The following is a 14,145-nucleotide window of genomic DNA, read 5'->3' on the forward strand; positions in this document are numbered from 1 at the left end:
GTCCCTGTATGACAATTTGGCCCTTGCCCTCCTGCAGTGCTGTTGGCTTCAAAGACTATGTTATCTTAAGCCATAAAAACTCTGTATATAGTTAAGTAAACATGATCATTGAGTTATATTTCCTTTAGGAGAATGTTTGTATGGTTGACACGGCAAGAGGGTGAGCTTCAAAAGCTATGCTAACTTTCAATCATGATAAACATGTCTTTATCCAGCTAAAACCATCTGGTAGGGGGTTGGGACCCACAGTGGGCTAGAAGAACCATATACAGTGTATATAAAAAAAAATATATATATATATATATATATATATATATATATATATATATATATATATATACATATATATAATTTTCATCATAATATTCATATACTCTGACATGTGCTTCCTGCTTAAACGCTCACTGGCTGACGTGTGCTTCCTGCTAATTACTCACTGGCTGACGTGTGCTCCCTGCTAAACGCTCACTGGCTGATTTGTGCTCCCTGATAAACTCTCACTGGCTGACGTGTGCTCCCTGCTAAACGCTCACTGGTTGATGTGTGCTCCCTGCTAAACGCTCACTGGCTGACATGTGCTCCCTGCTAAACGCTCACTGGCTGACGTGTGCTCCCTGATAAACGCTCACTAGCTGACGTGTGCTCCCTGATATATGCTCACTGACTGACGTGTGCTCTCTGCTAATTGCTCACTGGCTGACGTGTGCTCCCTGCTAAACGCTCACTGGCTGACGTGTGCTCCCTGATAAACACTCACTGGCTGACGTGTGCTCCCTGCTAAATGCTCAGTGGCTGACGTGTGCTCCCTGCTAAATGCTCAGTGGCTGATTTGTGCTCCCTGATAAATGCTCACTGGCTGATGTGTGCTCCCTGCTAAATGCTCACTGGCTGACATGTGCTCCCTGATAAATGGCTGATGTTTGTCTGCTGTTGGTTTCTTTTGTTGAATTGTAGCACTTTTCCATGAGAGCCTACTTAGGTAGGGTCAGGAGAGTGTATGTGATCTGAGCACTATATGGCAGCTGTGTTTACAGAAATATTTTTTAATGTCAGCACAGGAGACCAGTAGAATGAGGGAAATGATAACAAGAGTAAAGTCTTATTGACAAATGAGTTGACATTTTGAATTCCTAGTGCCATTAATAAGTTACACACTGCACCAGAGCACATGTAAGCAGCTATGGCCATGTGTACTGCTAGGTGTTCAGGATACTTCATGGGGTCCTGTGCTTGAGAGCAACAGGTCCTCATCCTTAACGTGATAGACGTCCAGTCTCACTGTCTCCTTCCTCCCCATCAGGTAACATTCGTGTGCTCTGCAGAGTGAGGATGCACGCACAAACTACACGTGACAATGAAGACGAGGAGGACGTCTCCCCAGTCACCCCTGACACGAGCGATGACACCACGTTGTCCGTGTTGTACAAAGGGAAGGAGAGGACCTTCAACCTAGATAAAGTCTTCCTACCTCAAGCCACACAGGAGGAGGTCAGCTCATGGGCAGGAGGAAATATTTCTCTGGTGTGGGATAATAACACTGTCACTGTGTATATCATATTACTTGTCTGTAGCAATGATGGGAGATCTGCAGATCCTGTTACCTACATGTAACAATAACGTTCCCTTACGTGCATATAGTGCTAACGCTCCCTTACGTGCATGTATTGCTAACGGTCCTTTACGTGCATGTAGCGATAACGTTCCCCTATGTGCATGTAGCGATAACGTTCCCCTATGTGCATGTAGTGATAACGTTCCCTTACATGCATGTAGCGATAACGTTCCCCTATGTGCATGTAGCGATAACGTTCCCTTACATGCATGTAGCGATAACGTTCCCCTATGTGCATGTAGCAATAACGTTCCCTGACATGCATGTAGTGATAATGTTCCCTTACGTGCATGTAGTGATATCGTTCCCTTACATGCATGTAGCGATAACGTTCCCCTATGTGCATGTAGCGATAACGTTCCCATACATGCATGTAGCGATAACTTTTTCCTATGTGCATGTAGCGATAACGTTCCCTTACATGCATGTAGCGATAACGTTCCCCTATGTGCATGTAGCAATAACGTTCCCCTATGTGCATGTAGCAATAACGTTCCCTGACATGCATGTAGTGATAATGTTCCCTTACGTGCATGTAGTGATATTGTTCCCTTACACGCATGTAGTGATAATGTTCCCCTATGTGCATGTAGTGATAACGTTCCCCTATGTGCATGTAGTGATAACGTTCCCCTATGTGCATGTAGTGATCACAGTCCCCTATGTGCATGTAGCGATAACGTTCCCCTATGTGCATGTAGTGATAACGTTCCCCTATGTTCATGTAGCAATAACGTTCCCCTATGTGCATGTAGCGATAACGTTCCCTTACATGCATGTAGCGATAACGTTCCCCTATGTGCATTGTAGCAATAACGTTCCTTTACGTGCATGTAGTGCTAACGCTCCCTTACGTGCATGTATTGCTAACGGTCCTTTACGTGCATGTAGTGATAACGTTCCCATATGTGCATGTGGCGATAACGTTCCCCTATGTGCATGTAGCGATAACGTTCCCTTACGTGCATGTAGCGATAATGTTCCCCTATGTGCATGTAGCGATAACGTTCCCTTACATGCATGTAGCGATAACGTTCCCCTATGTGCATGTAGTGATAACGTTCCCCTATGTGCATGTAGCGATAACGTTACCCTATGTGCATGTAGTGATAACGTTCCCCTATGTGCATGTAGCGATAACGTTCCCCTATGTGCATGTAGTGATAAAGTTCCCCTATGTGCATGTAGCGATAACATTCCCTTACATGCATGTAGCGATAACGTTCCCTGACATGCATGTAGTGATAATGTTCCCTGACATGCATGTAGCGATAATGTTCCCTTACGTGCATGTAGTGATAACGTTCCCCTATGTGCATGTAGCGATAACGTTCCCCTATGTGCATGTAGTGATAAGGTTCCCCTATGTGCATGTAGCGATAACATTCCCTTACATGCATGTAGCGATAACATTCCATTACGTGCATGTAGCGATAACGTTCCCTTACGTGCATGTAGCGATAACGTTCCCCTATGTGCATGTAGCAATAACGTTCCCTGACATGCATGTAGTGATAATGTTCCCTTACATGCATGTAGCGATAATGTTCCCTTACGTGCATGTAGTGATAACGTTCCCCTATGTGCATGTAGCGATAACGTTCCCCTATGTGCATGTAGCGATAATGTTCCCCTATGTGCATGTAGTGATAACGTTCCCTTACATGCATGTAGCGATAACGTTCCCCTATGTGCATGTAGCGATAACGTTCCCTTACGTGCATGTAGCGATAACGTTCCCCTATGTGCATGTAGCGATAACGTTCCCTGACATGCATGTAGTGATAATGTTCCCTTACATGCATGTAGCGATATCGTTCCCTTACATGCATGTAGTGATAATATTCCCTTACGTGCATGTAGTGATAATATTCCCTTACGTGCATGTAGTGATAATGTTCCCCTATGTGCATGTAGCGATAACGTTCCCTTACGTGCATGTAGCGATAACGTTCCCTGACATGCATGCAGTGATAACGTTCCCCTATGTGCATGTAGTGATAATGTTCCCTTACATGCATGTAGCGATAACATTCCATTAAGTGCATGTAGCGATAACGTTCCCTTACGTGCATGTAGTGATAACGTTCCCTTACGTGCATGTAGCGATAACATTCCATTACGTGCATGTAGCGATAACGTTCCTTCACGGGTATGTAGTGATAACGTTCCCCTATGTGCATGTAGTGATAACGTTCCCTTACGTGCATGTAGCGATAACTTTCCCTTACAGACATGTAATGATGACATTATCTTACGTGCATATAATGATAACATTCTCTTGTTGCGTATTTAGGTGTTTCAGGAGATTGAGCCCACAGTCATGTCATGCATTAATGGTTACAACGTCTGCATTTTTGCTTATGGGCAGACAGGTTCAGGGAAGACTTTCACTATGGAGGTAAGTGCTCCAGCTGAAAACCTGCGTATTACACATGCTGAAGGACTGTACATTTGTCACGTGTGTAATCAGTTTGGTGTAACTCACATTTATCTCATTGACTATTATAAGGTGTAATGTGCATATTAGTTACATGTCATGGCAGCCATAATACCCCAGACCGGATGTAGATTTATATTATGCTTTCCAGACTGTTCTTGCTGTATTAATCCTCCAATTCCTCTCATCGCTCACACGCTAACCCGACACCGCGTTAGACCTACAGCACTAAACGCAAAGGTAGTTGTTAATATTTTACATTCCAATGTTCTTCACATATAAGAAAATATTATTTTTATTTTAAAATATTAATATATACATTATATTAATATGTATATGTATATAGGTATCAGTGACATGCGCTGAGGTCAGAGGCTGGTGAGGCACTGGCTATGATACGCCTGAGGAACGCACACACACACACACAAAATATATATATATATATATATATATATATACATATATGTATACACACACACATTTACATATTTACACTCACATATATACATACTTAAACACACACACACACACACACACAGTCACATATACGCACATCTATACACACAAACACGCATACATATATACACATTACACATACACACACAGATGAACATGTGTGTACAAATATACTAATACTTGTGTGTTTGAGGCTGATGTGTATGTGTGTGATCTGGATGTTTATTTGTGTTGTCTTTATCATCACAACTTGTTTGATATAATGTAAAGGGGCATGAAACACAGAATATGTCTGTAATGAGTCAGACAGAGCATACGATTGTACTTATAGCATTAGTTTGCCTTCATTTTCTTGATATCCTTTGTTAGAAAGAATACATAGGTAGGCAGTATGCATGTGTCAGAAGTACTATATGACAGAAGTGTTTGCACAATATATAACATAGCAAAACTGCTGAAATATAGTGCTCACCATGTGGCTACTCTTAAGCCTGCCTAAGTTGCTTTTCAACAAAGAATATGAAGATGAAGAGTTCAATTTGATAGAAGCAAATTGGAATTTTGTTTTATTTTTTTTAATTGCTTCTCTGTCTGAATGAAATAAAATAATGTCCCTTTGGTACAAAAATATATTCTCAAATGATGATCCATTTCTGTCTATTCAAATAAAATCATATAAGTGACTTTCACATTGTTTACACATTATGGGCCAACTACATTGCCAAATATGTGCCAAGGATGAAAGCCCAGACCACGCACACCATAGGAATTACACAGAACCTGACAGCATTTTAGCTGTGTCTGGCAGCCAGTGGGATAAATTGGTCAGGGTGTGTACATGTTGCAGGGTCACTGAGACTAGGGTGTGACAGAATAATGCAAACAAGGCAATGTCAGGTCCAAAGGTTGGCCCAGCCCCCTGTGCAGGAACAATGCAGGTGCAGGGTTAGTGGGGAGAGTCAGTGGGTCATGTACAGATATTTATGTGGGTTTTCCTTTGCAGCAGCAGCACATGTAAGATTTATAGCACAAGGAACTTACTGATCTGTAGGTTTAAATTAGTAGCATGGGTATGTGAATAGGTACATAATGCCAAACACATAAATAAAACAGATTAATTTAGGAGGACAAACCGGATCTGAAGAGCTAACAATCTACAGTATATGTAATTAGTGTGCAATACTCACAGGATGTATAGATACCTCAAGGAACTACTGTTACATGCACCAACTAGCTCTGTGCCTAGGGCTGCAGGCTAAGGGGTAACACACAGCTGCTGGTAATACACTAACAGGACCCAAAGCACAGCAGTGGAAAATCTAGTGCTCTGGTTATATGCCCAAAGCCCCAAACACATGCACTCCCTCACTGCCACTTCTAACGGTAATAGCTTGAGCTCAGAGTCCTCACTGACTGTCCTCACATGTGACGTCACTCCACTCGCTGTCGGCTCTCTCTTCCCGACGCCCAGACCTCCTAGATGAAAGAGGCCTTCTGATTGGCTCCCAAGGCTGCTTAGAGAGCAGCCTCTATTGGGAGAGGTATGGGCTCCCAATAAGCGCCACTGGGTGGCAGTCTCTACCAGCTCATTTACTCTAATACATCCATATTGCAAAGAAGGGAGGGGAGCTGAGCGGCTCACAGCAGATTCTCCTTCCTTGCGCAATATGGATGGAATCCGCGCTACTTAAGAATAAGTTTTAATTTAGTTTAATTTAATTGCATGGTGGCGGTTGCTGGGTGTGGGGGGGGGGGTCGCTTGGGATTACAAAAAAATATTTCAAAACTTAAAATGTTTATTTTATTTTTATTAAAAAAATAGTAAAAAAAACCTGTAATTAAACACATAGGACAGGTGAGGCGCTGTCTTCTATGACTGCACGTCACATACATATACAAATACAGTGGGGCAAAAAAGTATTTAGTCAGCCACCAAATGTGCAAGTTCTCCCATTTAAGAAGATGAGAAAGGCCTGTCATTTTCATCATAGGTATACCTCAACTATGAGAGACAAAATGTGGAAACAAATCCAGACAATCACATTGTCTGATTTGGAAAGAATTTATTTGCAAATTATGGTGGATAATAAGTATTTGGTCAATATCAAAAGTTCATCTCAATACTTTGTTATATATACTTTGTTGGCAATGACAGAGGTCAAACGTTTTCTGTAAGTCTTCACAAGTTTGTCACACACTGTTGCTGGTATGTTGGCCCATTCCTGCATGCAGATCTCCTCTAGAGCAGTGATGTTTTGGGGCTGTCGCTGGGCAACACGCACTTTCAACTCCCTCCAAAGGTTTTCTATGGGGTTGAGATCTGGAGACTGGCTAGGCCACTCCAGGACCTTGAAATGCTTCTTACGAAGCCACTCCTTCATTGCCCGGGCGGTGTGTTTGGGATCATTTTCATGCTGAAAGACCCAGCCACGTTTCATCTTCAATGCCCTTGCTGATGGAAGGAGGTTTGCACTCAAAATCTCACGATACATGGCCCCATTCATTCTTTCATGTACACGGATCAGTCATCCTGATCCCTTTGCAGAGAAACAGCCCCAAAGCATGATGTTGCCACCACCATGCTTCACAGTAGGTATGGTGTTCTTTGGTTGCAACTCACGACGAGTTGTGTTTCTACCAAACAGTTCTACTTTGGTTTCATCTGACCATATGACATTCTCCCAATCCACTTCTGGATCATCCAAATGCTCTCTAGCATACTTCAGATGGGCCCGGACATGTACTGGTTTAAGCAGGGGGACACGTCTGGCACTGCAGGATCTGAGTCCCTGGCAGCGTAGTGTGTTACTGATGGTAGCCTTTGTTACGTTGGTCCCAGCTCTCTGCAGGTCATTCACTAGATCCCCCTGTGTGGTTCTGGGATGTTTGCTCACCGTTCTTGTGATCATTTTGACCCCACGGGGTGAGATCTTGCGTGGAGCCCCAGGTCGAGGGAGATTATCAGTGGTCTTGTATGTCTTCCATTTTCTAATTATTGCTCCCACAGTTGATTTCTTCACACCAAGCTGCTTGCCTATTGCAGATTCAGTCTTCCCAGGCTGGTGCAGGTCTACAATTTTGTTTCTGGTGTCCTTCGACAGCTCTTTGGTATTCACCATAGTGGAGTTTGGAGTGTGACTGTTTGAGATTATGGACAGGTGTCTTTTATACTGATAACAAGTTCAAACAGGTGCCATTAATATGGCTAATGAGAGGAGGACAGAGGAGCCTCTTAAAGAAGAAGATACAGGTCTGTGAGAGCCAGAAATCTTGCTTGTTTGTAGATGACCAAATACTTATTTTCCACCATAATATGCAAATAAATTCTTTCCAAATCAGACAATGTGATTGTCTGGATTTGTTTCCACATTTTGTCTCTTATAGTTGAGGTATACCTATGATGAAAATTACAGGCCTCTCTCATCTTCTTAAGTGGGAGAACTTGCACAATTGGTGGCTGACTAAATACTTTTTTGCCCCACTGTATCTATTGGGTACTTATAGAGCACAAACTTATCACCTGTGAGGGTCTCATTAGTTCAGATGAAATCTATGACTCTCAATCAATTGACTTACCCCAAAGAGGGTGTCCTTTAATTTTATTGAATGATAATAAACAACAAGTTAAATCATACCACATAAAAAAGGATAACAAATCACCAATTAATAAAGATACTGTTATTTCTCTTGTTAAGTGTATCCAGTCCACGGATCATCCATTACTTATGGGATATATTCTCCTTCCCAACAGGAAGCTGCAAGAGTCCACCCACAGCAAAGCTGCTATATAGCTCCTCCCCTAACTGCCATTACCAGTCATTCTCTTGCAAGTCTCAACATAGATAGGAGGTCGTGAGAGTCTGTGGTTTTTTATACTTAGTTTATTTCTTCAATCAAAAGTTTGTTATTTTTAAATGGCACCGGAGTGTGCTGTTTATCTCAGGCAGTATTTGGAAGAAGAATCTGCCTGCGTTTTTTCTATGATCTTAGCAGACGTAACTAAGATCCAGTTGCTGTTCTCACACATTCTGAGGAGTAAGGTACTTCAGAGGGGGAATGGCGTGCAGGTTTTCCTGCAAATAAGGTATGTGCAGTAAAATATTTTTCTAAGGAATGGAATTGACTAAGAAAATACTGCTGATACCGAAGTAATGTAAGTACAGCCTTTAAATGCAGTGAAAGCGACTGGTACCAGGCTGATTGATAGAGATATATGCTAAGGTATGTGCAGTAATATATTTTTCTAAGGAATGGAATTGACTAAGAAAATACTGCTGATACCGAAGTAATGTAAGTAAAGCCTTAAATGCAGTGATAGCGACTGGATCAGGCTTATTAATAGACATACATACTCTTATAAGAATGTGTTTTAAAACGTTTGCTGGCATGTTTAATCGTTTTTTAACATATGTTTGGTGATAAAACTTATTGGGGCCTAATTTTTCCACATGGCTGGCTTAAATTTTGCATAGAAACAGTTATAGGGAAGGTAATCCACAGCTCAGCTGTGGCAGTTTTGTTGTGTCTGTTTAAAAAAATGTCGTTTTTTTGTTTTTTGTTTTTTTTAATCTGTTTTTTTGCATTAAGGGGTTAATCATCCATTTGCAAGTGGGTGCAATGCTCTGTTAACTTATTACATGTACTGTAAAAATTTTGTTTGATTTACTGCCTTTTTTCACTGTTTTTCAAATTTTGACAAAATTTGTTTCTCTTAAAGGCACAGTAACGTTTGTTATATTTGCTTGTTAACTTGATTTAAAGTGTTTTCCAAGCTTACTAGTCTCTTTATTAGTTCTAACATGTCTAACATAGAGGAGGCTCTGTGTTTATTATGTTTAAAGCCATGGTGGAACCCCATTTTAGAATGTGTACCAGATGTACTGATTTCATGTTAAACAATAAAGATCATTTTTTGTATTTAAAAACATTATCACCAGAGGATTCTGTCGAGGGGGAAGTTATGCCGACTAACTCTCCCCACGTGTCAGACCCTTTGACTCCCGCTTTAGGGACTCACGCTCAAATGGCGCCAAGTACATCAAGGGCACCCATAGCGTTTATTTTACCAGAGGATTCTGTCGAGGGGGAAGTTATGCCGACTAACTCTCCCCACGTGTCAGACCCTTTGACTCCCGCTCCAGGGACTCACGCTCAAATGGCGCCAAGTATATCAATGGCGCCCATAGCGTTTATTTTACAAGACATGGCAAAGGTTGTGTATAATACACTGGCAGCAGTATTAGTCAGACTACCTGAAATTAAAGGAAAGCAAAACAGCTCTGGGGGTAGATACAGAGCATACAGACGCTTTAAGAACCATGTCTGATACTATCTCACAATATGCTTAGTCTGTGGGTGATATTTGTGACTCAGGGAAGATGATTTAACCTGATTCTGATATTTCTACATTTAAAATTTATGCTTGAGAACCTCCACTTGTTGCTCAGGGAGGCTTTAGCTGCTCTGAATGAATGTGTACAATCGCAGTGCCAGAGAAATTGTGTAGACTGGATAAATAATATGCAGTGCCGGTGTGTACTTATGTTTTTCCAATACCTAAAGAGGTTTACTAAAATTTTTCATAAGGAATGGGATAGACCAGGTGTGCCGTTCTCTTCCCCTCCTATTTTTTAGAAGAATGTTTTCTAATAGTTGCCACCACACGGGACTTATTGCAGACAGTTCCTAAGGTGGAGAGAAGAGTTTCTACTCTAGCTAAGCGTACCACTACCTCTGGCGAGGACTGTTGTGCTTTTTTAGATCCAATGGATAAAAAATGTTTATTCAACAAGGTTTTATCCTGCAGCCCCTTGCACGCATTGCTCCTGTCACTGCTGCTGCGGCGTTCTGGTTTGAGTCTCTTGATGAGGCTTTACAGGCTCCATTGGATGAATATATTTGACAAGCTTAGAGCACTTAAGCTAGCCAATTCCTTTATTTTCTGATGCCTTTGTTCCTTTGACTAGACTAACGGCTAAGAATTCTGTTTTTTACTATACTGGCGCGCAGAGCGCTATGGCTTATATCATGGTCAGCTGTCGTGACTTTAATAAATAAGCTACTTAACTTCCCTTCAAGGGGCAGACCCTATTCAGGCCTAGTTTGAAGGAGATTATTACTTATATCACTGGAGGAAAAGATCATGCCCTTCCTCAGGACAGGTCCAAATCAAGGGACAAAAAAGGCCTAATTTTCGTGCCTTTCGAAAATTCAAGGCAGGTGTGGCATCAACTTCCTCTAAGGCAGACAACCGGACCTGGAACAAAGATAAGCAGGTCAAGGAGCCTGCTGCTGCCTCTAAAACAGCATGAGGAACGGACCCCTATCTGGTAACGGATCCTATAGGGGGCAGACTTCATTCTTCGCCCAGGCGTGGGCAAGAGATGCCCAGGATCCCTGGGCATTGGAAATTATACCCCAGAGATATCTTCTGGATTTCAAAGCTTTCCCCCCCAAAAAAGGGGAGTTTTTGCCTTTCACATTTATCTGCAAACCAGATAAAGAAAGAGACATTCTTGCATTGTGTACGTGACCCATTCAGTTCCAATAGAGGAACAGGGACACAGTTTTCCTCAAATCGGTTTGTGGTTCCCAAGGAAAGGAAACCTTCAGACCTATTTTGGATCTAAAAGATCTTAAACAAATTCTTTAGAATTCTATCATTTAAGATGGAAACTATTCGTACCATCTTAACTATGATCCAGGAGAGTCAATAGAGGACTACAATGGATTTGAAGGATGCTTATCCTCACATTACGATGCATAAAGATCACCATCGGTTTTTCAGGTTTGCCTTTCTAGACAGGCATTACCAGTTTGTAGCTCTTTCCTTTGGGTTAACTACAGCCCCTAGAATCTTTATGGAGGTTCTGGGGTCACTTTGGCGGTCCTTAGGCCGCGGGGCATAGAAGTGGCCCATTATTTAGACGACATCCTGATACAGGCGTCAAACATCCAAGTTGCCAAGTCTCATACGGACGTAGTACTGGCATTTCTGAGATCGCATGGGTGGAAAGTGAACAAGGAAAGAGTTCTCTATCCCCAATATCAAGGGTTTCCCTCCTAGGGATTCTGATAGATTTTGTAGAAATTAAAATTTACCTGACGGAGTCCAGGTTGTCAAAGTTTCTAAATTTCTGCCGTGTTCTTCATTCCATCCGCGCCCTTTGGTGGCTCAGTACATGAATGTAATCGGCTTAATGGTAGCGGCAAGGGACATAGTACCGTTTGCACGCCTACATTTCAGACCACTGCAACTATGCATGCTCAGCCAGAGGAACGGGGATTACACAGATTTGTTCTCCTGTTAAATCCGGACCAAGAAACCAGAGATTCTCTTCTCTGGTGACTATCTCGGGTCCATCTGTCCAAGGGTATGACCTTCCGCAGGTCAGATGGGACAATTGTTACAACAGATGCCAGCCTTTTAGGTTGGGATACAGTCTGGAACTCCCTGAAGGCTCAGGGATAGTGGACTCAGGAGGAGACCCTCCTTCTAATGAATATTCTGGAACTGGGAGCGATATTTCATGCTTTTCAGACTTGGCCTCAGTTAGCAACTCTGAGGTACATCATATTTCAGTCGGACAATATCACGACTGTGGCTTACATCAACCATCAAGGGGGAACAGAAGTTCCCTAGCAATGTTAGAAGTCTTAAAATAATTCACTGGACAGAGACTCACTCTTGTCTAAAAGCTATCCCTATCCCAGGTGTTGAGAACTGGGAGGCAGATTTTCTAAGTCGTCAGACTTTTCATCCGGGGGAGTGGGAATTCCCTCCGGAGGGGTTTGCACAAGATCAAGCAGGAGAGTGCTTTGGTGCTTTTGACAGCGCCTGCGTGGCCACTCAGGACCTGGTATGCAGATCTGGTGGACATGTCATCCTTTCCACCACGGTCTCTGCTTCTGAGACAGGACCCTCTACCTCAGGGTCTTTTCAACCATCTAAATATAACTAATCTGAGATGGACTGCCTGGAGACAGAACGCTTGATGTTATCAAAGCATGGCTTCTCCGAGTCAGTAATTGATACCTTAATACAGGCATAAAAGCCTGTCTCTAGGAAAATTTAACATAAGATATGGTGTAAATATCTTATTGTTATGAATCCAAGGGTTACTCATGGAGTAAAGTCTGGATTCCCAGGATATTATCTTTTCTCCAAGATGATTTTGAGAAAAGGGTTGTCAGCTAGTTCTTTAAAAGGACAGATTTCTACTCTGTCTATTCTTTTGCACAAGCGTCTGGCAGGTATTCTAGACGTTCAGGCATTTGGTCAGGCTTTGGTTAGAACCAAGCCTGTGGTTAAAAATGTTGCTCCGCCATGGAGCTTAAAGCTGGTTCTTAAGGTTCTTCAAGGAGTTCCATTTGAACCTTTTCATTCCATAGATATCAAACTTCTATCTTGGAAAGTTCCTTTTTGGTAGCTATTTCCTCGGCTCATAGAGTCTCCGAGTTATCTGCGTTGCAATGTGATTATCCTTATCTGGTTCTCCGTACGGATAAGGTAGTCCTGTGTACCAACCTGGGTTTTTACCTAAGGTGGTATCTAACAAGAATATCACTCAAGAGATTGTTGTTCCATTCTTGTATCCTAATCCTTCTTCAAAGAAGGAACGTCTATTACACAATTTGGACGTGGTTCGTGTTTTAAAGTTTTACTTACAAGCTACTACAGATTTTCATCAAACATTCACCTTGTTTGTTGTCTATTCTGGACAGAGGAGAGGTCAAAGGACTTCAGCAACCTCTCTGTCTTTTTGGTTAAAAAGCATAATTCATTTAGCTTATGAGACTGCTGGACAGCAGCCTCCTGAAGGGATTACAGCTCATTCTACTAGAGCTGTGGTTTTCACTTAGGCCTTTTTTAAATGTGGCTTCTGTTGAACAGATTACAAGACGGAGTCTTGGTCTGCGTTTCATACTTTTTCAAATTTAACAAATTTGATACCTTGCTTCTTCGGAGGCTATTTTTGGGAGAAAGGGTTTTTTACAGGCAGTGGTAACTTCCGTTTAAGTACCTGCCTTGTCCCTCCCATCATCCGTGTACTTTAGCTTTGGTATTGGTATCCCATAAGTAATGGATGATCCGTGGACTGGATACACTTACACTTACAATTAAAAGTACTTAGTCTGGGGCTCAACTTTTCACCTACCAATGACTTCGATGTGTTCAAAACCTTATTGGATCTCAATAAATTTACTAGAAACATAACCTTAAAAAAATATTTTTCATCAACTAGTGAAGCCAGTGATAATGAACAACAGGGGACTTCGACTTATAATGAGTCTCTTTCCTTCTCACAAACATGTGATGTAGTCTCTTTGCAACAATTACAGTCAGAATCTATTCATAACACGCAAGGCACTCTTAATAGAGGCCCCCTGATGAAGGGAAAATCTACTTTTTACCCCATACAGGTTAGGGGTAATGTTATAGAAACTTTTTACAACAGGGTTGAACAAGATCTTATTGCTCTCAAACAGTCCAAGAAACGACCTAAAAGCAACCTAGGTTTCAGGGAAAGAGCAGCAGTCAAAGAGTTAAAAGATAACTCCAGTATCACCATAAGAAAAGCCGATAAAGGAGGTATGACTGTTGTTCTTGACCGTGAAACTTATGTTGCTGAAGCAT

The 14,145-nt window shown here is 42.0% G+C and overlaps 1 protein-coding gene across 1 annotated transcript in view; it reads left to right on the forward strand.

The window, feature by feature from the left end:
- The window catches only part of LOC128661762 (kinesin-like protein KIFC3), a 344,529-nt gene that overhangs the window by 212,036 nt on the left and 118,348 nt on the right, over window positions 1–14,145 (forward strand). Inside the window, exons 13-14 of the mRNA XM_053715982.1 lie at window positions 1,301–1,488; window positions 3,909–4,013. Of these exons, the coding sequence (XP_053571957.1) occupies window positions 1,301–1,488; window positions 3,909–4,013 (293 nt within the window). The remainder of the gene's footprint in view (window positions 1–1,300; window positions 1,489–3,908; window positions 4,014–14,145) is intronic.

This window comes from Bombina bombina, chromosome 5, assembly GCF_027579735.1.
Source record: "Bombina bombina isolate aBomBom1 chromosome 5, aBomBom1.pri, whole genome shotgun sequence".
Taxonomy (NCBI): domain Eukaryota; kingdom Metazoa; phylum Chordata; class Amphibia; order Anura; family Bombinatoridae; genus Bombina; species Bombina bombina.